The sequence below is a fragment of the Mobula hypostoma genome, chromosome 22 (genome assembly GCF_963921235.1).
Source record: "Mobula hypostoma chromosome 22, sMobHyp1.1, whole genome shotgun sequence".
NCBI classification, from domain to species: Eukaryota; Metazoa; Chordata; class Chondrichthyes; order Myliobatiformes; family Myliobatidae; genus Mobula; species Mobula hypostoma.
Genome location: NC_086118.1, coordinates 40880021 through 40906037, shown reverse-complemented (window position 1 = coordinate 40906037; position 26017 = coordinate 40880021). Strand labels below are relative to the sequence as shown.

General features: G+C 39.0%; 1 protein-coding gene across 2 annotated transcripts in view; it reads right to left on the bottom strand.

Moving 5' to 3' along the window:
* Nucleotides 1-12017: 12017 nt before the first annotated feature.
* LOC134360304 (transcription factor MafG) overlaps nt 12018-26017 on the bottom strand; it is a 66628-nt gene continuing 52628 nt past the window's right edge. For both annotated transcript variants that reach the window (XM_063074513.1, XM_063074514.1), the window contains exon 3: nt 12018-18589. In XM_063074513.1, coding sequence (XP_062930583.1) covers nt 18137-18589 — 453 coding nt within the window. In that variant the 3' untranslated portion in view covers nt 12018-18136. The remainder of the gene's footprint in view (nt 18590-26017) is intronic.

Genomic DNA, 26017 nt, shown 5'->3' with positions numbered 1-26017 from the left:
TTGTGTCTGTCTTAACCCTGGCAATGAAGGTGGTCGGGTTAGGTGCAGGAAAGGGAAAGGAAGTTCAAATGGTGTGCAACAGGAAACTCAGGATGGCCTTTACAGAAGAGTGAGGGTTCTTTGCAAACTGGTTTCGTGTCTAGAGGAGGCCTCATCGGGGGCACCTGGAAAAGTCTCTGGATGCCGATGAAGGAGGTGGTGCAGAAATAAACATTCCACCTCCTGCAGTTGCAAGGGAAGGTGCCTTTGATTCAGGGAAGGATGAGCAGACAGTCCCTGCAGAAATCAAAAAGGATTGCGAAGGGCAAAATGTGATTACTGATGGGATCCCATGCCAGCTGTTGAAAATGGCAAATGATATTGTGCTGAAGACCAGAGATCAAAGCGAACTCAAGCTCTGGAGGGAGGTGGAGTGAGAGCAGAGGGGGTAAACAGGGAAATTGAGAGAAGGCTCCATCAACCAGAGTAGAAAGGAAGCTAGGTTTCCTGAAAAAAATCAAGGATATTTCAGACATCCTGGAATGGAAGGCCTCGCCTGGAGAGCAAATAAAGCAGGAGATAGAGGAACCAAGAGAAAGGGATGGCATCTTGACAAGAGACAGGGTGAGACGAGGTGTTGTAAGAAAGACATTTGAGCACCAGTTTCATTAGAACTGATGTACCAAACCCTTGCTCATTGATGTTATTTTCTTCCCCATCAGGCAAAAATCAGAAAGCTGGCATTTAATTTCTTCACAATATAAAACAGGCTCAGACCTTGTACGGCTGGAAGCGTATGTCTATTCTGCTCAAGGAAGTGCTAGCAATGTGGGAACCGAAAGAAACAAATTCGTTTGATTTATTAGCAATAGAGTCCGGGCATTTACAATGATTAAATTAACAACAGCACCAAAAGGATTTATATTATACTATTAATGTAAAATGATGTGCCACATCATCTGAAATCCACAAATAAACTTCATGTATAAACTTAGCTTGACAATAACTAGATTCCTGGCTATTCAACACTAATTAACAAAGAAAAACATAGAACAGTACAGTACAACACAGGAACAGACTGTTCAGCCCACCATGTTGTGCCAGACCACGAAATTAGAAATCAAATGGCCAACTAAATGAATCTCTTCTGCCTACACAATGTCCACAGAGTTTCATTTTTCTCATTCATGTGCCCTTTGAGATGTCTTTTAAAAGTCCCCAGTGGGGTGCTGGGCCAGCCTCTATTATCACCCCAGACCCACCATTCAAAATACTCGGTCCTCATATCTCATGAGAACACAAGAAATAGGAGCAGGAGTCAGCCATCTGGCCCACCCAGCCTGCTCCGGCATTTAAAAAGATCACGGCTGATCTGGCCATGGAATCCTCTCCATCTACCTGCCTTTTCCCCATAACCCTTAATTCACCTACTATGCAAAAATCTATCCAATCTTGTCTTAAATATATTTACTGAGGTAGCCTCCACTGCTTCATTGGGCAGAGAATTCCAGATTCACCACTCTCGAAGAAAAGCAGTCCCTCCTCATCTCCGTCCTAAATCTACTCCCACAAATGTTGAGGCTATGTCCCCTAGTTCTAGTCTCACCTGTGGAAACAACCTTCCTGCTTTTATCTTATCTATCCCTTTCATAGTTTTATATGTTTTTGTAAATCTCCTCTCATTCTTCTGAATTCCAGCAAGTACAGTCCCAGGCGACTCAATCTCTCCTCATAGTCTAACTCCCTCATCGTCTAACTCCCTCATCTCTGGAATCAACCTGGTGAACTTCCTATACACCACCTCCAAAGCCAGTATCTCCTTCTGCAAGTAAGGAGACCAGAAATGCATGCTGTACTCCAGGTCTGACCTCATCAGTACCCTGTACAGTTGCAGCATAACCTCCCTGCTCTTAAATTCAATCCCTCTAGCAATGAAGGCCAACTTTCTGTTTGCCTTCTTGATAGCCTGCTGCACCTGCAAACCAACCTTTTGTGCTGCATGCACAAGCACTCCCAAGACCCTCTGCACAGCAGCATGCTGAAATTATTTTTACCACTTAAATAATAATTTGCTCTTCCATTTTTCCTTCCAAAGTAGATGACCACACATTTACCAACATTGCACTCCATCTGCCAGACCCTTATCCAGTCACTTAACCTATCTATATCTCTCTGCAGACTCTCTGTATCTTCTGCACAATTTACTTTTCCACTCAATTTAGTATCATCAGCAAACTTAGATACATTGCACTCAGTCCCCTCTTCCAGATCGTTAACGTACATCATGAACAGTTGCAAGCCCAGTACCAACCCCTGTGGCCCACCATTCACCGATTGCCAACCAGAGCAACACCCATGTATCCCAACTCTCTGCTATTAGTTAACCAATCTTTTATCCATGCTAATACTTCACCCCCAATTCTACGCAACCCATCTTATGGATAAGTCTTTTATGTGGCACCTTAATGAATGCCTTCTGGAAATCCAAGTAAATAACGTCCATCTGTTCCCCTCTATCCACTGTGCTCATTATATCCTCAGAGAACTTCAGTAAGTTTGTCAAACAGGACCCGCTGCGTCCGCCTGATGGATCTATTTCTTTCCAGATGCCTCACTATTTCTTCTTTAATGACAGCTTCAAGCATTTTCAGATGTTGAACTACCTGGCCTATAGTTACCTGCCTTTTCCCTACATCCTTTTTTGAACAGTGGTGTGACATTCACTGTCTTCCAATCTGCCCAGACCTGCCCAGAGTCCAGAGAATTTTGGTAAATTATCACCAAAGCCTCCGCTATAACTTCTGCATTCCATCAGGACCAGGGGACTTACCCATCTTCCAGCCCACAATTTTGCTTAGTACTACCCCTTTAGTGATAGATATTGTATCAAGGTACTCACCTCCCATTGCATCCATGACATCTCTCTTTGGCATGTTAGATGTGTCCTCCACCACAAAGACCAACACAAAATAGTCATTCAAAGTCTCTGCCATTTCCCATTACCCATATCAATTTCCCCTTCTTATCTTCCAAGATACCTACATTCATTTTAGCCACCCTTATCCACTTTATATAATTATAAAAACTTACTATTCATTTTTATATTTTGTGCTAGTTTACTTCCATAAAATATCTTCCCTTTCTTTATTGCTCACTTAGTGATTCTTTGTTGCTTTTTAAAGTTTTCCCAATCTTCCAGTTTCCCACTACAATTGGTGATGTTGTATGCATGAGCATTTAGTTTGACACCACCTTTTATTTCCTTAGTTATCCAAGGCTGGCTCTCCTCACCTTTATTATCTTTGTTTTCAACTGGTATATACTTTTCTTGAGCACTGTGAAAAATTTCTTTGAAAGTCTTCCACAGTTCTGCCATATAGCCCGAGTTCCCAGTCTACACAAGCCAAATCTTCCCTCATCCCATTTTAGTCTCCATTGTTTAGGCATAATACACTGGTTTAGATCGAACTATTGCACCCACCATTTGTATGAGAAACTCAATCATACTGTGATCACTCTTTCCAAGAGGATCACTAACTACAAGATCAATAATTTTAACTTGTCTCATCGCGCAAGACCAGATCTAAGATAGCACATTCCCTTGTAGGTTCAGTAACATGCTGTTTAAGAAAGCCATCACAGATGCATTCTGTGAAGCCCTCAAGACTGGCTCAACCAACTTGATTCACCCAATCTATGTGCAAGTTAAAGTTCTCCGTGATAACCACTGTTCCGTTCTTACATGCCTCAGATATTTCTCTTTATTGCCTGTGCCACTCTACTATTTGGTGGCTAATTGACAAATCCTACCAGTGATTTTTTTCCTTACCTTTCCTAATCTCTACCCAGATGGATTCAACATTCTTCTCCTTAGATCTTATATCGTCTCTCACTATCGCCCTGATCTCATCTTTAATTAAGAGCATTACTCCACCTCCTTTACCTTCCTGCCTATCCTTCCATATTACTTGATATCCTTTGATATTTAATTCCCAATCCTCTCCACCCTGCAACCATGTCTCTGCAATGGCCACTAAATCATACCCCTTTGTACTGATTTGTGCCACAAGTTCACTGACCTTGCCATTGGAATTAGAATCTCCTTGGAGATCATAAATGCAGGCTCTCTGGTATTATGACATTTCACCCCTGGGCAAAAGATACCGTCTGCCTACTGTATCTATGACTCTCAATCTCCTCTTAGCCTCTGCTGCGGTGGAGAAAACATCCCGTTTGTCCACCCTCTTGTTTTAGCACATACCCTCTAACTCAGGCAGCATCCCATTAAACCTTTTTCACACCCCTCCAAAACCTCAACATCCTTCCTACAATGGGGTGACCAAACTGAATGCAGTACTCTAGAAGCAGCCTAACCAGAGTTTTATAAAAACCACAACACAACTTCCTGACTATTAGTCAGGGCATTGACTTTAAAAAAGGCAAGAAGTCATATAGCATGTTTAATCACCCCAATCAGCCTGTGTAGCCACTTTTAGGGAACTATCAACTTGGACCCCAAGGTCCCTCAGCTCATCGCTTAAGGATTTAGCCAAAGGTTAAGTTTTAGAAGAATTTTCCAACAAATAGTAAATTTAGTTTTAAAAAAAACACAAAATTCTATTAAGTTCTAGCTACTAAATAAAATTCTAACAGATTTTAGTAGTATCCACCATTTTTAAACTGAGGTTTTGAATGTAAAAAAAACTACAAAGCCAGTTGAAGGTTTTGAAACTCATGACTATAAATATGGTTTCACTTCCCTGAAAGTGAGTCCACACCCTGCCCTGGAGGGGTTAAACCTGACTCAAATTAAGCAAGACTTAATTTGAGCCTGAAGATGTAGGAAAATGCTGAAAAGAGAGAGAGAGAGAGAGAGAGAGAGAGAAATCAGCCCTTGTGGATACACCGAGAGGTCAGAATGCAGAGCAACTGACTGGAACTACGTAGTTAGTCGACAGAGAGGGCTGTTAAAACGGGGCATCCAGCATCGTGTCAGCATTTTGCCAGTGGTAAATTCCTACCCAAATACACTCCAGATATTTTACCTACATGAAATAGCATACTCATTTTGTTGCAAATAAATTTAATTTTATCTGAAACCTATTCCAAGATACAATGGAGCATTTTAAACAAAGGGCACCTTGTTCTATGAATATTGATGTTAACTGAACTGCCTGACAGCATTGTAATTCACTAGTTAATCATTAGTCAATAAACCCTTCACTAAAGAGAAACCCATTTAATGTTTGTGATGAAGTCAAATGTAATTGATTACATGTATAATCAAGGTTAGCTCCCCAACCTTAAAAAGGACGTGTGGAGTAAAAAGGACATCATGGAGTTCTCTGTTTATAAGAGCCAATTTAGGATGACATTTTATTCTGCACTTCTAATGTTTTATTCATTCTACCAGATTGTGCAGTTCCCTTCTTAAGTTGTTCTGGTGTTAATTCCCACGAGATCTATCCCAAATCAGTGGCACAGTACACTCTGTAGCCACTTCATTAGTTACACCTGCACATTAATATAGAAACATAGAAAATAGGTGCAGGAGTAGGCCATTCGGCCCTTCGAGCCTGCACCGCCATTTATTATGATCATGGCTGATCATCCAACTCAGAACCCCGCCCCAGCCTTCCCTCCATACCCCCTGACCCCCGTAGCCACAAGGGCCATATCTAACTCCCTCTTAAATATAGCCAATGAACTGGCCTCAACTGTTTCCTGTGGCAGAGAATTCCACAGATTCACCACTCTCTGTGTGAAGAAGTTTTTCCTAATCTCGGTCCTAAAAGGCTTCCCCTCTATCCTCAAACTGTGACCCCTCATTCTGGACTTCCCCAACATCGGGAACAATCTTCCTGCATCTAGCCCGTCCAATCCCTTTAGGATCTTATATGTTTCAATCAGATCCCCCCTCAATCTTCTAAATTCCAATGAGTACAAGCCCAGTTCATCCAGTCTTTCTTCATATGAAAGTCCTGCCATCCCAGGAATCAATCTGGTGAACCTTCTTTGTACTTCCTCTATGGCAAGGATGTCTTTCCTCAGATTAGGGGACCAAAACTGCACACAATACTCCAGGTGTGGTCTCACCAAGGCCTTGTACAACTGCAGTAGTACCTCCCTGCTCCTGTACTCGAATCCTCTCGCTATAAATGCCAGCATACCATTCACCTTTTTCACCGCCTGCTGTACCTGCATGCCCACTTTCAATGACTGGTGTATAATGACACCCAGGTCTCGTTGCACCTCCCCTTTTCCTAATCGGCCACCATTCAGATAATAATCTGTTTTCCTGTTCTTGCCACCAAAGTGGATAACTTCACATTTATCCACATTAAATTGCATCTGCCATGAATTTGCCCACTCACCCAACCTATCCAAGTCACCCTGCATCCTCTTAGCATCCTCCTCACTGCTAACACTGCCACCCAGCTTCGTGTCATCCGCAAACTTGGAGATGCTGCATTTAATTCCCTCATCCAAGTCATTAATATATATTGTATATTAATGCAATTATCTAATCAGCCAATCATGTGGCAGCAACTCAATGCGCAGAAGCATGCAGACATGGTCAAGAGGTTCAGTTGTTGTTCAGACCGAGCATCAGAATAGGGAAGAAATGTGATCTAAGTGACTTTGACCTCGGGGGTGATTGTTGGTGCCAGACAGGTGAGTTTCAGCATCTGAGAAACTGATCTTTCAGAATTCTCACCCTCAGTGCCCAGAGTTTACAGAGAGTGGTGTGGGGAGAGAAAAAAACATCCAGTGAGCAGCAGTTCTGTAGTTGAAGATGCCTTATTAATGGGAGGTCAGAGGAGAATGGCGAGACTGGTTCAAACTGACTGGAAGGGGACAGCAACTTGAATAACCACATGTTACAACAGTGACCTGCAGAAGAACTTCTCTGAACGTTCAGCACATCGAACCTTTAAGTGAATGGGCTACAGTGGCAGAAAACCACAAACATACACACAGTGAGTACTATTCAGTACCTAATAAAGTGGCCACTGAAAATACTTCAGACACAAAGACTGCTGCTCCTCTTAGGTTACAAGAAAATAACTTAATTTTCCAGTTTAACATGTTGGCCTTGCCTGTGGCCTCCAGAGGGCCCTGCTGAGCAGAGAAGTCACAGCTGTTTACTCAGTCCTCCAGCTAAAATGGTAAATCCGGCCCTGATAACACTATATCAGCGTGCGCTGAAGAGGATTCTGCCAGCCAAGAATGGTTGGTTTTTCCTTCTTACAATATAAAATTGGTGTTGGGCTGAAAAACGGTGGGGGGTGGGGGTGGCAGTGACGACAATCAGACCCATTTCAAAAAGATAAATCTATGAATTTATTGAAAAATATACACTGGGAAAATGTGCAAGATGTTAGCTAAAAATTGAATGAACAGCCAAGTCAGCAGGTCTATTACTGGATCCAAATATGTTAAAGTGCCATATTGAGATACTTGAAATTCTATAGCTTTGGACGATAATGAAAAGGGGCATTTGACATGCCACAACATTATTGAATGACTCTAAAAGTCCAGAAGTCACATTTCCAAAGGTTAGCATCTTCTGGACAATGTTGATTTTGGGGAGAATCCACCGTCAAATCAAATTTAATTTCCTTAGGATCTGGCATGTTATCATAAACACTGATGCTAAAGAAGTAATTCCACTTATTTCCTTACTTCAACTACAAGATTGCAGTCTAGATTTCCAAGACTTCCATGTAACACAAACCCATTTCTTTTGGAAGCGATGCTGATTTTAGTATCTTGTTTTACAGTCACTTTGGACAAGCTGTTTGACTGGTGATCACTTGCTAGGACCTTAAGCTTCACATTTCTCTTTTGTTGGGGCTTTTAAGCACGTTGCAACCTTATAAACTGGTCCTTTAGCTTGAAGAACTAAAATTAATCTGAAGAACTCCCAATAATCTATTTTTATTATTGCTCATTAATGGATTACCTATTTCACTATTGACAAAATGACTCAACATAGAAATCAGGCCTTCCAAGATTTTGATTCCGGGAACTCTCCATTTTTCCCTCATTAACAATATTATTTATTATGGCGATATGATTGAAACTAATTTTCAAGGGCTTTAGATTGTCAGTTAAATGTGGTTCATTACCCTCTGGTAAATCCAATATGGCCACCAAGCTTTCCTGCTTCTAGAGCACATGCTTGAATGAAAATCGAAAAGAAATCAGTTTATCCCAATTCATAAGAAAATTAACTGCTTCATTGAAACCTTTTACACTATAGTTGATGAACCAGAGTGCTCATACATTCTACCATTTCCTGGTTGCTACTGCAGTGCCCAAATACAACTCATACCAGTCTTAAATTCTTGTTGCTTAAATCTGTCTAGTCTTTACCTCTTGCTTTGAGGAAGGCCCTCAGGAATAAATTCCACTTTATTTACGAGTTGAGGTCATGAGGCCAATGAGTGATGAGACTCCTCTTCCCACTGTTTTTCGCTTCATCGTGGAAGCAATCTCATCAAAGTAACACCTCTCCTCCTTACTGTTCTCCCCAATCTTATCTGTAGACCTTAAGTGGGATATTTCTTACCTCATCCCAGATTTGTCACAGTAATAGCTTCTATTACCATCACTTCCAAGTTGAATTTATGCCTTCAAGTCATTAAAATTTTATTCTTTTACTTTGTACAAGGTATATTTATTTGACACAAACACTTCAGTATTTCTTGCCACAGTTTTGTATTGTTCCCACAACAAATTCCCAGCAGATCTAGAGCTAATCTTCAAAACTGAAGAGGCCTAACAGTACATGCCAGAACCAAGGCTGACTAACCCCTGTAGTATGCAAACCTGTTGGCAAATGAAGGGCAAGTACCAGTCGATCATCAGAACCTTCAGTAAAGCATAACTTGTGCTGAGCATCTGGCAACACAACACACGCTAGCAAACCGCCCCTGCTGCACAACATTGCCCTCTGACTACAATGACTTGTGGAACAGCCCCAGAAAATGTGGACCATTTTCCATACCTCAGGAGCTGCCTCTCAGTGATGACAAACATAAGATGATAAAATTCACTCACCTTCAATGAACCAGGGACTTTTAAGGGAAATCTTCCTTAAAAAAAAAGATCCCTTCCCTCCAATTGACTTCTGAGATCTTTAGTGACATACTGTTTTTAGTAAGTGTTATCAGTTATAACCATATAACAATTACAGCACGGAAACAGGCCATCTTGGCCCTGCTAGTCCGTGCCGAACTCTTACTCTCATCTAGTCCCACCAACCTGCACTCAGCCCATAACCCTCCATTCCTTTCCTGTCCATATAGCTCTCCAATTTAACTTTAAACGACAACACCGAACCTGCCTCTACCACTTCTGCTGGAAGCTCATTCCACAAACTACCACTCTCTGAGTAAAGAAGTTCCCCCTCATGTTACCCTTAAACTTTTTCCCTTTAACTCTCCACTCATGTCCTCTTGTTTGAATCTCCCCCAGTCTAAATGTAAAAAGCCTATCCATGTCAACTCTATCTATCCCCCTCATAATTTTAAATACCTCTATCAAGTCCCCCCTCAACCTTCTACGTTCCAAAGAATAAAGACCCAACTTGTTCAACCATTCTCTGTAACTTAGGTGATGAAACCCAGGTAACATTGTAGTAAATCTTCTCTGTACTCTATTTTGTTGACATCTTTCCTATAAGTCGGTGACCAAAACTGCACACAATACTCCAAATTTGGCCTCACCAATGTCTTGTACAATTTCAACATTACATCCCAACTCTTATACTCAATGCTCTGATCTATAAAGGCCAGCATACCAAAAGCTTTCTTCACCACCCTATCCACATGAGATTCCACCTTCAGGGAACTATGCACCATTATTCCTAGATCCCTCTGTTCTACTGCATTCTTCAATGCCCTACCATTTACCATGTATGTCCTATTTTGATTAGTCCTACCAAAATGTAGCACCTCACATTTATCAGCATTAAACTCCATCTGCCATCTTTCAGCCCACTCTTCTAACTGCCCTAAATCTCTCTGCAAGCTTTGAAAACCTACTTCATTATCCATAACTCCACCTATCTTAGTATTATCTGCATACTTACTCATCCAATTTACCACCCCATCATCCAGATCATTAATATATATGACAAACAGCATTGGACCCAGTACAGATCCCTGAGGCACACCACTAGTCACCGGACTAGTTAATTTCATGAGTTCTATGTAAAACTAAATGAATGGCATATGTCATTACGCCACATCATATTTGCGCACCTCATTAAAGTAAAACTAAACATAGACGAGTTATCCTGGGATCCTGCGATTTCCTTTCAATTAGTCTGATGTTTTTGAGTTAAAAACACAAGATCTGAACTACCTAGAGCAGGAATCACAAAGCTCTTGAAAGAAAACATCACTGCTTTCATAAAAACCTCCAAATTCACTGGGAGAATAAATAAATTCATGTCAGCATCTTCTCCGAGAGCAACATCCCCAGTATTGAAGTCCTAATATCACTTGGCTCTACTGGACAGGCCACTTCCTTCATCTGCACGACACCACTCCCCTGAATAATTTTGCCTCCAGGGTTGTACACATTTCTAAATAGACATTCTTTTTCCCACTTGGGTTTCCACCACTCTTCAGCGTCAGTTGACATGAAAATAAAAGCATTACTTACATTTTGGATTAACAGCTTACATGCATGTTGATTTTGATCGCCAAAGTTTGGGATTTTAGCTTCTACCTCAAAGTCATCTGGTGGAACATGTAACCAGCTGATCCTCGAAATTCAAGGAGAAAACTACTTAACAGTGCACAACTACTGAAAAAGATTAAACATTTGATTTCGCTAATTGTGCTGTGATTTTCTAAGATCAATATAGTTTTATGGCAGAGAAAGTGTTCGCCAAACCCCCTGGAGTTTGATGGCAAAACTGGACGGACAGTCAAGGAGGAATCAGAATGGGAAACATAAAGATTCAGAAAGCACTCAAAGAGAGAGCACAGATTATTGTCATGAATCCCATAACCACTGGTGTACTGACAGGATTGTCGAACAGAGCGAAGACCGCATGCAAAAAAAATGGATTATTTGAGGATAGGAAGATGCTCCCTTGGGCAAAACTATTTACTATCTAGACTAATAACTTGGATCAGGAAATTGAGTGAAAAATCAGTTTGGTGATTATTCAAAAATGGTAAGGTAAGCATTAAAGTCAACCTAGAGGAAACTAAACATATAGACCATTTAAATGATTGGGCAAAATGACGCATGGAGTAAATAATCGCCCACAGGAAGGGCATTTTCTTTAAAGATAAATTATAGATACAATCAGTGATTTGGGATGTAATCAAGACATAAAAGGCTAATGTGCAGGTTCAGCAAACACATGATATGTTAGCTGTTATCACAAAGGGATTGTGATACAAGTGTACAGAATTATTCTTTAGTTATATGGGCCAGTGGCAGGGTCACATCCACAGTATAAATTGAGTCCCTGCAGAATGACAAACATCAAAATTCACAAGATAGGCTCTGCCATAAGGAGAGAAAGGGCTACATTTTCTGAGTTCAGAACAATTCTAAAATTCTGAGGTACCGTTGACATGAAAGATGCTTTGAAGCGATTTCCCCTAACAGGAGATTCTAGATCCTATGATTCAGCCTTTTTGTGTTGAAATTGAGAGTTTTCCTTACTCAAAGGACTATGCAATAATGGATGTTAAGTTGCAAAGTGACTTCAAGACTGAGATCCATAGATATTTTAGGGATGAGGTAATCAAAGGACCCGACTAGGTGCCAGGAAAGCAAAGTTGATGTAAAGTTCAACCATGATCTTATTAAAGCTAAATCCGCTTAAGGGATCTGCGGCCTTCTCTTGGTCCCAATGTTCTTCAGCTCTTCAACTGGTTTCGCTTGTTAATATGCGTTTAATAAGGAAATTAAACTGCTCTGTGGTGACATCTTCAAATATTTATACTCCAGTAAAGTCTACATATATGAAAGACATAACTTCAATTAGACTAGATTGGATCACTTTAAAAGGTGTTTATTGGTCATATACAAAATAAAGTAAGCTGTATCTCAACAAACATACAGTATATACAGAAATAAATTAATGATGCATCCAATGGAAACTGATACAGTTAATTTTCATGGCAGTTATGAATACATACTTATCTACAGATCATAAAGTACAATAATTTAGGTAATAAATACTTATTAAATGGACTCTTTATACAAAGTACGACAACAGAGTGATTCATTACACCCTTTGGGCCAGAATTTGATACAGGCAGCAAAGTCATCAAAAGAGCTATAACCTAATTTACCTGATACTGCACAATCTCCCATCACTCCATGTGGTTGCATGTAAATCTCCTCACAACATTCAATCTTCGGTGTGATTACAATCCTTCTGGGAAGTAAAAACCAAACTTTTTTTTCCCCCTTTACATGGATCCTTTAACAAATTTGATCAGCTAGGTACTTTTGCTAACAACCCATTCCTTGATACTGATGTGCATGTTTTACAGCTAACACATTTACACTTCTCAAATTTGAGATATGTAGGCTCCAAAAGATTGAGATGGATCTTATGGAGGGGCAGTAAATTTGAAGCAGCTTTAAAATCAATCCAGGAGCCAGCATTAAGTATGAACGTTTCAAAGATTCAGAGATGAGTAGAATGGGCAGCCACATCAAAGAAATTTGTCAAAAAAAAACTATAATATTACAGCTAGACTAGCCCCACGTAAAACATCTAAAGCAGCATTTTCTTCTGATGCACGTTCACTTCCCAAACATGTCCAGAGAAAGGGTTTCATTTTAAATAATCAAAGGAGCAAAACTTTGAGGTTCCACATTCCTGATTCTTACACTAGCTCCTTATATTTAACTTCCCAGCGACATGCAATCACCAAATATTGTGTCCATAATGGCTGGTAATGCATTCTAAAGATTTCCAGCATCTGGTCAAAGGGCTGTAACAAATATAAAGATGGATGCAGCACTCTGCCAATGAGTACAATAGCAAAACAAAATACCTGCCCAACCAAATCCAAAACGTGAGCACTTCTCTGCAAGGTGTTGGATATGCATCCCGGAGTGCCGACCATCAAATAAGGCAAATGAGGATATTTTATCTCTTGTCTGGTCGCATTGTTGCATTAACCCACGAAACATTAGCAAGCAAAGAGGAGCAGAATTGCTTGCAAAGTTGGGAAGCACACCCAAATAACTGAATAATTGTGAAAATCAAATCATCCGGTAATCGCCCAAAGATTCATAGCTTGATTTTTTTTTTGCTTTTATAATTTCTGATCAAGTCTAATATCATTACAAGGTTACGCTTTTGCAAGAAATAAAATATTCCTCATTAGCAAGTGCGAAATATAACATTTCATGTGGGATCCAAACCAAAGGGTTTAAATGCAATAGTCATGTCTTTTCGTTATCTGTGCTAATATATTAACAAAACTGACCTTTAGCCTGTTTTATTCCAGTCTATAACTTTGAAAACTATAAAACACAGACACACACATACACACACACACACACACAGACACTCACACTCCTGTAATACAAATTCTTTAGCCCTTATATCGATACATTATTTGTACAATGAGTAGTCACCTAGCTATCTGTAGGGCACTATTCCAGCACTGTTGTGCTAGAAACAAATTGCTGTTTGCATATTTGAAGAGCCTCACTTTAACTACAATCACCAAGCCGTACGCACGTACGCCACACACCTCACGTACAAAAGCACTTGCTAAAACAAGCACTTACACTATTCACAGAATAAACGTCACAAGAGCATTAACAATGAAAAACAAATCACTTCAGCATCTGAATGGGAATCAGAACAAGGCTTCAGTTACATTTGTGTCCCTTCAGGGAAGTGTCAGGGAGAAGTGATTCTTTTACCAACCGGTGTCATACTGATTAGCTTCTTTACAAAACGTCTTTAAAAATATATTTCTTTTAAACAATGTCATACTCCACATCTATTAACTCCCATAGCGTTGGACGCATCATCATGAACGTCTGGTTCTCCTGATAATCAACAGTTTCTCTTTCAAAATGTCGAACTGATGCATTCTAAAAGCCCTTTGAGAAAGTAATCTTCAGCCCATACAGTAATCTAGTGCAATTTCCTCTTTCCTGGTATAAGAACTCTGCTTCAAATATAAATAAATGTTGCTTTAGGATTATTGTTCATGTTCCTAAAAAAATATTACCCAACTTGTAATTCCCTCTTGTGGGAAACTACATAATTCTTAGTTAATCCTTGCTGGTTAGGCACAGTCAAATATTACAATTGACGTCATAATTCTACTTCCCAAAATGGCTTTGAAATAGGTTTGCCCGATTGGAAATTAAACAGGTAGTCTACATATTTAGATAAAACTTCCATTTTAATCTCTGGAGGCTGGGGGTGGGGGTACCGTTGGAAGCTTGGAAGATATACAAATGTACCATTTGTTTCAAATTCAACTTTCAAAACTGCTCTGTGATTGAATAGCATCCATTTTAAGAACGGTAGCTTCGCTTAAGTTTAAAAGGCTTCTAGAATCAGATAGTTTTGATCGATTTCACAGTTAGTGTTAAAAGAAACTCAAACCAAATGCATTTATTGTCACTTAACACCTGTCCGTACGATTCCACACTCAACGGCATGCTCAGAAGATGCGACTCAAATTTAAATTCTAGCAGTAAGTTGCTGTGTAGACGGGTGATGAACTAGTCACAACACAGCTGATGCATTTTTCCAAAACATTTACACATGGCACTAAAAGCTGGCCAAAGGCAGGCGTCATCTCAGCACCAACCACTCAACATCTCAAATGGACGTCCACAGAGCACGGGCTAAATGTGGATGCAATGTTTTAGAACTACTGTGTGGAGATTTGGAGCTATTTTAATCAATATTGTCATGAACTATAAAAATTTAAGAATAAGATGCATATGCATTATCGCATTTCAAAATTTTTCAGGTTTGACAAAATTAACAGATGTATTCAGTACAAGTTATTTGATTTAATTGGGTTACTAACCAAGAGCCGGCCAGTGGAATAGTGGTATCCGCACTGGACTTCGAGGTGAGTTGTCCTGGCTCCTTGCACGCTTTCTATCTGTGCTGGGTTGAGCGCTGAGCTAGCAACTCGGCTTTGTAAAAATCAGACAAACGCTAAAGAAACTTTAAGGTTGCCGCCCAATGCGCCCGCAAGAGCTCATGGTCAACTATTATGATCGGGGATTCAGTCCTTAAAAGATTAGTCAGAGTTGAGATGCTGAGAGTACTTTGCACAGCCCTTCATGGCACAGGTACAAATTGTTTCTGACAAGTAAAAAATAATTCTTTCATACTTAAACTATTGCGATAAGAACAGCGATTTTACAATTACAATATCACAATTAGATTGTGGTGTGTGAGAAATCGAAGTCGTATGTAGTTTAGCCAAATAGATTTGTATTTCCAATCAAACATTAGGCTAGCCATTCAACAACAAACACTGAGCAACTCCAATAACAACTCAACAATTGAACAGCACCTTTGATTACACAATCAACATAAAATTACATGAGACACTGAATATATTTTGCATTTCCAAATCTTTGTAATATACATTCTACTTCACTACAACCAAAGAAGAAATCCTTTAGTCTGTATTGGTAGTAAGTATGCACAAATTAATGCAAAGTTCAGAAAATACAAAGGGAGTACCTTTTGGAGACCGTTGCAGTGTACAAGCCAACAAAAAAAAACTCTCAAAGAATTCAAGATTAATCACAAATTAACCCTCACATTTTAAAGAAACCTACAGAATGAATTCAGGTTTTAAATGCTTAACAATAGATGCTGTGCCGAGTTTGTATTTCTGGTAGGGTTAAAATGGGGCAAAGAATATTTCAGAAGCCAAGACTGCTGATTGAACCAAACTTGAGGTTCGCGTATGCCCTTAAAGTTGGCCGAATTCTTGTGTAAATTCACATGTGCAGCAGGTGAAGTGGAGGAAATACAGAAAGAAAACACACACAACACAAACCTCATTGTGCTCACACAGAAATAAATACAGAACTAAACTGTAAAGTAACACTAACCTGCATATTAACACATCACAGATACATCACCCCGAATTCACTTAACACGCTGCTTCACTAGAAAGCTATTGATTTCAATAAGCCACTCTAGAAACATCTGTAAAAGCTATTAAACAATTTTTTTTGAATTTTTTGTATATAAATATCGTATGATAATCTGTGTACTTATAAAAATTAAACTCGAATACCCTTACATGTTGACAAAGATACTTTGTATACATACACTAAAGAGGAACTTTTACTATCAAAGATTCTCTGAATATATTTTCATTCATATGGTTAATCAGTCCCTTCTACTCACACTTGCTCTTTAAAAGCAGTTTCAGCAAAAAGGTTCAACACAGCAGTCATTTTCAAGGGTTGGAAGGCCTAACAGCAACTGATTGTAGTCAGCAGAATAAACAATGAGTCACAATTCAGAGGACAAATCCCTCTTAAGTGCTAAAGAATAGGTAATAGTGTTTTCCTTTCTGGTGCTTGGATTACTGCTTTTCTATTACCACTTCAGCTAAAGTTTTAGGAGATAACATAAAACACTTTGGTAGTATGACAATGGGGCTGGGACAAGCAAGTGAGGTCACTTCAAGTTAGTGGTAATCCGTCCATCCACTTGCTATAAATTCCACACAGTGTATATGCATTAGTTAAGACAACTAAACATTTCCTTGTTGAAATCAGCAATGCATTAAAATGACAAACTTCAATTTCAATTTCTGCCTCCAAGATGGTCATCAGCTGTACATTGTGATTTAACAGTTTACAAATGACAAGGTTAGAGTTACCAAAGCTGTCTGTTTGAAATATCCAAAGGAAGAGCTCCTAATGAAACTGCACTTTTGAAACGATTGAGAAGCTCACTGTACAGATGACCATTTCACGTTCTCAGATTGGGGCAGACAGATGCAAGGCCGCTGGAGCAGCTCAGAGTTACGAAAGGACATAATTCTGCCTTCTCCCACTTGAAGATTTTAAGTACTGTGCATCTTAAAATGTTTTTAAAAATATAAATTAAAATCCAAAATTTCAAATTTATGCTCTAAATTAGTCAAGATAAAAATGGTAACATATGAATAGAAAGGAATACTTAACCATATGAACAGGTCATTTGAACTACCTTACTCCATGGTGATACGGTACACCGTGTTCAGATGTGCATGAATATGAGAAGCTGTTGACTGGTCAATGCACAAAAATTAGCCACAAGGTTTCGATGTGAGATAATAACACCAATAAATATGCACCCCTCTGGATTAACGGACTGTCACAAACCTAATTGGTCGACTATTACTGTACTACACAACTTTGGGGTTTATTTAAACATTTAATGAGGTCACTTTTAAAATGCACCAAAAAAAAGGTTTCTTGTTTTGTCAACTTTATTCAAATTAGTGATGAAAAGCATTAATGAATCTGTGGGGTTGATCTATATGATGGCATGGTGGCGTAGTGTTAAGCGTAACACTATTACAGCGCTAGCAACCCGGGTTCAATTCTGCTGCTGCCTCCTGCAAGGAGTTTGTACGTTCACCCCTAGGCTTCCTCCCATATTCCAAAGACACACAGGTTCATAGGTCAATTGGTCACATGGCTGTAATTGGGTGTTGCAGCCTTGTCAGGCTGAAAGGGCCTTTTGTTGTGGTAAACGTGCGTCAAGTGGCAAGATATTCGAAGTAAACGAAGCTCTCTCCACTTAACTCACACAAAAATGTAGAGCACTCATTTGGGGTACCACAACAGATTTCTATTAATTGTCCTCATGATGGTCAGTTAGAACTGGAGGCCTGTGTAGATATGTGCAAAAATAAAGCCCTCAACATTATGCTGCCAAGCCAAAGGTTTAGGTTGCTATGACGATCTGGGTTGGCTATTTTAACTAACACTTTGCTTGTTCACTTGCCACCAACCTGCATACTTCGGTAGAATAATTCAGTTCAAATGATTGTTTTGGTAGGTGGTGGAGAAAGCATTAAAACCTTGCGTTTAATTCCATGAATTAACCAGTTTTACTACAGACTAGTTTGGCTCTGGCCTATGTCTAGAGCAGTATATACTAAGATCTTGCATCAGTTTTGGATTTGACTATTGTGATGACACTTGTGGTAGCCACTTTGCCTGGCATAATGGGGCCAATGGCAGAGGTGATGGGACCTCTAACTGGCATGACGGGTCCTCTGGCCACGGTCCTGGCGAAACTCTGCAAGGCCTCATACTTGGATCGCAGGGCATCGAGCTCCAATTTCATGCTGGCATTCTCGGATGCCAGCTTCTCCACCTCCTGCTGAAGCTCGGCCTTCTGCTTCTCCAACTCCTCTTTCTGAGTCACCCTCTTGACGCGGCAGCTGGCCGCGTAGCCACGGTTTTTGAGTGTTCTGCGACGCTGCTTCAGCCGGATGATCTCCTCTTTGGTTAGGCCCCTCAGATGTTGGTTCAGCTCTCGAACAGACATCGAGACAAGCTCCTGATCTGTGAGACTGGCTCCATTTTCACCTGGCTCCCGCTTCACCTGCAAGGGTGGGGGAGAAAAAAGAATTATGAGGAAAGACTGCAGAAGACTAGCACAGAATAACCAAAATACAGAACCAACCCAAAAATAAGGCATCTAGAAATTATGACTCACCAGTTGGGACTTTTTGTCCCACAAGTTAACCACATTTAAATGGTTCAATACACCTTTACTTAATGAGTTAGCTGTTTTGATCAATTATTGCAAGTATTAAATCAATTAAGAACTGGCTTACAGTCCACCATAAAAATAGCAAACAATGGAAGTATTATTGCTGATTTCACAAGTTATTTATATAATAATGATTTTCCGATCAAGGTCATCTTCTAACACCAGAAATTGTTTTCACTCTTAAAACCCATGGAGTTCGTCCATTGTTGTTACACCAAAGATAGGTACTCAGGGACAGTAGCCACTCACATTAAAATACTGATACATCTTTCAATTAAGTCATCGTTCAAACCATAGGAGATGAAAAAGTGAAAATATTAAAAGCAAAGTTTGTTTATGGAGGGGTGTTTTAACTGGGAAGTAAATCAGCTTCCTCACTCAAAGAAAACAGAAACAAGTTAGGGGATGGACCTTAAAGCACAATGTAAATGGTTAGCTCAGGGAAAGCAAGATTGATAGGATCACTGATCACAATAGTGATTACTAATGTTTCATTCAAAATGCCATTTATATCAAGACACAGGAGGTTCCTAATATTTCCATTATGGAAACAATCATTTTTTTTTGGTCACACTAGCACTGAAAAGCATATCTACACGTAAACATATTGAGTGTTTGCCGTGCTTAGTCTGCAGCAGTGGTGTAGTGGCATCCGCACCAGACTTCGGAGTGAGAGTCCCGGGTTCGAATCTGGCTGGCTCGTTGCTGGGTTGAATGTCAAGCTAGCAACTCAGCCTCATAAAACAGAGGAATGCTAAAGCAATGGCAAGGTTGCTGCCCAATCTCCACATTAGTGCAGGGAGGAACTTAAGTTTGGAACAATTTGGGATTTAAATTTAAATGCAAAATTAGTTAAGATTCATGACATCACTTCTGAATATTTAATTCAGTCATGTACTATTTTATTACTTCAACGCCAAGTTTATTTTATCAAATTTTGCAAACAACTGTTTATTTTAAAAACTGAGAGATTCTGCAGACACCGGAAATCCAGAGTAACACACAAAATGCTGGTGAAACTCAGCAGGTCAGGCAGGATCAAGTGAAAGGAATTGACAATCGATGTTTTGGGCCAACACCCTTCATCAGGACTCAATTTTATTCATGTTCATAACACAATTGCAACACAGCTATTAGAATGTTTTAACATTTGATAATTACTTGTCAATGTAACTGTACATTTTCCAGTGCATATTAAAGATTGGGCATTACAATCACAAAATGACTCATAAACTGTGGTTTTGACCAACTCCAATAATCAAAATTTTTTTTATTTACAGAAGCAAAATGCTGCTCATGCATAGTGGAACTGTCTCTCTCATTCGGGAAGCTCCAGTACTGACACAGGTAACACTAGTGAGTTTAAAACAATACAAGAGCTGCCTGCAAGATTACTGGCCTTTGTATTAGGAGCTATTTAAACTCCCTAACTAGCATAGCTATTTTTCAGTTATAATGAGGCACAGGGTACTGAAAGGAGAACATAAATGTTAGTGCATTGGGAAATGAGAAAATACGATTTTTTTCATAAGATTGAGTTCTGTTAAGTTAGCTTATTCTTACGATGAACAGAGGAACGATTAACATTTTGGGTCTGAGACTCTTCATCAAGTTCTTCCTCCACAGATGATGCCTAACCCACTGAATATTCTTAATTTTTTCTGTTTTTATTTAACATTGAACAGCAGCAGTTTTTTGATCTAGATGTATTATTTAAGCAATTAATAACAAAATGACACAAAATGATTACCACAGAAACTAACAGATGGAAAAATAACATGCACAACATGGTTAGCTTGTCCTACTTGAAACCAATGATGGAGGCAGGAGCTGTGACAACAGAAGTTTAAAAAGACTTTCAAGAAAACACAGATGAGGCCCATTCAGATGGCTCTGTGGACTGTCACAGGTGTCACAGATCAAATGATCTTTGAAATAAAGTTATTAAAAAGTGGGATGGTATTGAGTTTGCTGACTGCCAAGTTCTAAACTCAAATGATCTTAAGCACTATCCAATATAAATAGCTATGAGTACCCTCACCAAAAGGGAGGTTATACTACAGCCCCCTACTCTTCAAAGGCCATCTACACTTTCCTGTTTATCCTTCACCTGTGAGTTTAGCTGTGAATACCCATTACTTGAGCAGTAGGCCCTCCATTCCCTACCAAAGAGGAGATACTTCCAGCTAACAAGCTAGTTTAAACAGTTCATTCACTTTTCATGACACATGTTGAAATCCAGACAAAATTCTTAATGCATTTAAAACTCAGAAGCTTTCTACCTTATCAAAGATTTCCAAATTACAAATGATTTTTTAAAAACACAAAAGGATTTCCAGAACGCTGGTATAATTCCTATAAATACACACTAACAAATTGCACAAGAACAAGTCATCTGTCGCAGAAATCGAAGACAGAAGAATGGATTCTAGTCACCTCATTTACTGTTTCTCTGCAACTTGGGTGACTTAAAACATGTGATATTTTTTCAGATACCTTTTCAGACAGATTGCCTACAAGCTTCTGGCAACGGAGTTCCCAAAATTAATGCTGCAAATACTGATCCTTTGAGTATACAATCTTCTAATTTTTGATAGATCAGTTATCTGATGTGCTAGGTCATTGTATCAGTCTGGTCTGCAAACTTCCTTAAACTAAATAACTTAGCCAGTGTTGTCTTGTTTGATACAGGCCCAAATAACACAACCCTATTGTCTTACAATTCATCTCTTAAGCAATTACCCTCGTGCTGTGGGCCATCAGTTTGTATTCTGTAGACAATACTGTTTGTTTGCAAAGCTGTCCTTAACTTCAGACTGGTTATTGCTTGGTATTTACATTAATAACTGAAGACTGGTACCCACTTACGACAAGAAGCTGAACAAAGAATATTGGATGGAAGTTTAACTTGCTCAAAAACAACCCTGATCTCTGGAAATGTTAGCTGCTATGTCAGAAAGCTGAGCTTGGCAAATAAAAAGTTCCCCTAGATAATCAATATCCATCACAAAAGGCAAAGAAAAACAAGTCTGAATCTGCATCAAGGAACACTAGATAGCATTTTACCAGATTTGAGACAAACAGCAAAAATTATATGCTTATCAAGATGGATAATTTGATAAAACAGGAAGGCAAATTTGAAAATAAAAAGCCATTAAAATTCAATGTATTACCAACACAGCATATGTCAAATTCAGAATTTATATCAATAAATCAAAACAAAAATGTTTTTTTATTTATCATTTGTTTCTTTATGAGAAAACAGTAGAGTGATGGAACAGCAATATGTTTTTAAGAGGAAGATCCCAACAAAAAATGGGGCAGCTCAATAATTTCAAGTTTACTCTATTGTACAAAAATTATCTTTTGATACTGCCTCCAGATAGATATGGAATAGTCAGACAAAAAACTCATTAATGAACCTGCATTGCCATTCAATAAGATAACAGTTGATCTGATCTGGGTGCCAGAACTGCCCGTTGCCCTTGAGTCTCGACTCCCAGATAGATTTTAAAATATAGTCCATCTCAGCCTTATACAGGTTCAGTGATTCAGTCTTCACAATTCTCAGTGACACAGTATCGTTAAAGGCTCGTCATCCTCTGATAAAAAGATGTTCTCATTTCCATCTCAGACAGGAAATCCATGCTCCCTTATTCTAGATTCCCAGAGGAAACTGTCTCAGCATCTACCTCATCAAATCTCTTCAGAACAAGATCACCTTCTCATTCTTGCAAAAGACTGCAAGCAATAAACATGAGCCCATTGCGCTAAACATTCTCTAATGAGTCGTATTGTTTCCCCTCAAGAATTAATAGTTAGCCTTCTTTGAAATTACTCCAATGTAAATATATCCCTTTAAATAATAAAGACAAAGTTGCATGCAGTAGTCCAAAAAATGGATTTGCCAAATTCCCTGGGCAGCAAGACGTGCCATAAACAAAATATTAAAAGCTTGCAACCCAAATGTGAACCAATTCCTTATCACTATCATTCATTCCTGGGGAAATAGTACTTTCTTTATAAAATATTTATCTTCACTCTAGAGATATGCATAAAATATTAACTGCGCAAAAAATGCTTTAAGCCATATTTCATAACCTTTATGGAAAGATCCTGAAGAATCTTGCTGAGCAGAAAAATGTCACTCTAGGAGCAGAAAACGCTGACCAGATACTGCATACCACATTCTTGATGATAAGCAGGGCTCCTGTTACCCCAATTATTCTTTCCACAGTATCGTTGTATTGGGGAGAACACCACAATGTGATATGATTTAACTGGCATACAATCATCCAAACTTTGCTTGATCATCTCACTTTGGAAAGGTTGGCTTTGAATAGTCCATTAATGCCCTAGGGTTCTCTGAGTGGCAGAGAAAAACAAGCTTAAGTTTAGTCACTCAAAGCACTGCTTCAAAGAAAAGGAATGGGCATCCACAGAGTCCATGTAATTTTCCCATCCGTCAATGAACAGGCATTCTCTTCCAAAAGAGCTCCATTACATTCACCTTCAACTCATTTGGGGGGGGGGGTGGGGAAAGTCACCTTCAAGGTGATTATCACCCCTCACGGCATCTGCACTTGCAGCCTACCCCACAAAACACTATGCAGGTTTGCACACTACTTGAAATGCTCAAACCAGCCATGTCAACACTTTCATAAAATCCATCTTTGCAGATCTGACATAAAACGATAATTTTTTTTGTAGAACATGATCAAACTCAGAGGCACCTGCCATTTATTCTCATCTCCAAACACATTTAACCCTTCTTCCACCCTCTTTAAATAAAACATCTCTAACCTCCCCAATATGTAATACATGTTCCAGTACTAGATTTTGAGCATTATCTTTTTCTTTTGGCCACTTGAAGGATTGTCTGCACTTTTGATGCTGCAAGATTTAATGAAAGACTGATGTCAACCAAACATTCATCTTCTACCAGTTTTGTAATAAAGGGTATGATGAAGTCACTTTATAGAACATAGAACACCACAGTACAGGCCCTTCAGCCCACAGGGTTGTGCTGACCTTTTAACCTAATCTAAGATCAATTCAACCCTTCCCTCCTTCATAGTCCTCCATTTTTCTGTTGTCCATGTACCTGGGAGTTACATTTTTCCTGTAAATCCCTGCAAGTAAATTAATCTTATAGTAATATATGCTAACATATGTACATTGATTCTAACTAAGAGACACTAACAGCTTCTTAATTGCCTGTACTGTATCTGCCTCTACCACCACCCCTGGCAGGGCATTCAAAAGGATGTGAACAATAAACTCTGATGAATCCCAACAACAAAACACAACAAGCACTTAAAGTCTAGTGGCATAACAGAGGAAGAAGTACACAAAATGTATTAGGGGTACAAATCGACATACTTTCCTTTACCATTACTCTACTGATTCTATGAGCTACAGACTCACTTTCAAAAACTCTCTACAACTTGTGTTCTCAGAATTATTTATTTGCACTGTGTCTTCTTTTGCACATTGGCTGTTTGTCAGTCTTTCTGTTCAGTTTTTCATAAAATTCTAACAAGTAAATGAATCTTAAAGTACTATATGGCAACATTTATGCACATTGATAATCAATTAAGTTTGAACATTCACTGTAGCCAAAATCACCTACCCCAAGTAGTTAATATTTTTTGCAAAAATTCAAAAGTCAATCATGCATAATGTTCTATTTTAACCAAATTACTATGCAGTAATTTAGCCAATGGCACAAAATTACTTTTCTTTTAATATCCATTAATTTAACCCAGACTTCAAATGACACAAGGTCACACCTGTTCCTCTGACCTGCAAGGACTACATTCCCCTTCGTAACCACAGCTCATCCAAACCCTCTGGAGATAGCCATGTTGTCCAACCAAACAAAAGTTTATCATTGCAATTGAGTATTTACTAATACCATACACCAAAACAAAACCTCTTGGTAGCCGGAAATTTGAAACTTAGGTATCTACAACAAATGCCTGTTTTGTTTAATCATTAATCACCAAGTGGAGATCGACATTCCAGACACAAACTCTATTTTGATCATGCACATTAAAATAACCTGTAGCTGTCATTCACTGGGGTTGCGGGGAGAAAGACACCACATATTCTCATGCAATACTTTCGCTGGTCAGCAAAAAGGAAAAGCAGGAACAACAAACGTGATTGTGGAGTGATTTCCTCAATTTCCCAGTATAATAAACAACAAATAAATTATTTTGATGCTCAGTTTAGAGGATAACTTTAAGACTATTAATATCTTTAACAACCATTTTGTGGGTGAGGCTCATTCCATAGTGAGGTTTTATGGGTGATATAGAACTGAGGCAAGTATAAAATCTACACAAGGAAAAGTAGAACTGTACCCCTCCCCCCCCCCATGTCACCAACACATACGTGCAGCTTGCTGTTTTCATTAGTCTTCAGAGAGCTGGGCCATTTTCCACTTACATTGTCCTCCAAATATCACCACAATGGTAAAGATTTGTATTTGTAGATATCTACATGAATGACTATTGCAGAGAAATGGGAATGTTCCACTCCATTTCTTGGTGAGTTATGAAACAGCAGGTAATACATTACTTTCCTCTCACTAACTGTTGCTGTCCAAGACCCTTATCCCAACTGGTCCCTCGATAGTCTCATTTCCCAATCAATTTCCCCAAAGAAACGGCAAACCTTGTGCAATCTCAAGTAATGCAGAGACAGTTTTGAGATGGCATCCCAAAATCTTGGATATTAAAGCCATTTACAGGCATAGGGCAGGAAGTAGTTTTCACCCAACCAGGATGACAGTCATATTCTGCATAACACTTCCCCAAAACTGTCACACCAAAAATATCCTGGATACTTCCTCTTTGATTCATCGATATTCACAATTTTTTTGTGGTATGCCCATCCTTTGAAAGCTTTTGATCAGATGTATAGAACGGGAAGTGTAATCATTCCAGACAATAATGTATAAACCCCATTTCCAGAAAAGTTGGGATATTTTCCAAAATGCAATAAAAACAAAAATCTGTGATATGTTAATTCACGTGAACCTTTATTTAACTGACAAAAGTACAAAGAAAAGATTTTCAATAGTTTTACTGACCAACTTAATTGTATTTTGTAAACATACACAAATTTAGACATTTGATGGCTGCAACACACTCAACAAAAGTTGGGACAGAAGCATGTTTACCATTGTGTTACATCACCTTTTCTTTTAATAACACTTTTTAATCGTTTTGGAACTGAGGATACTAATTG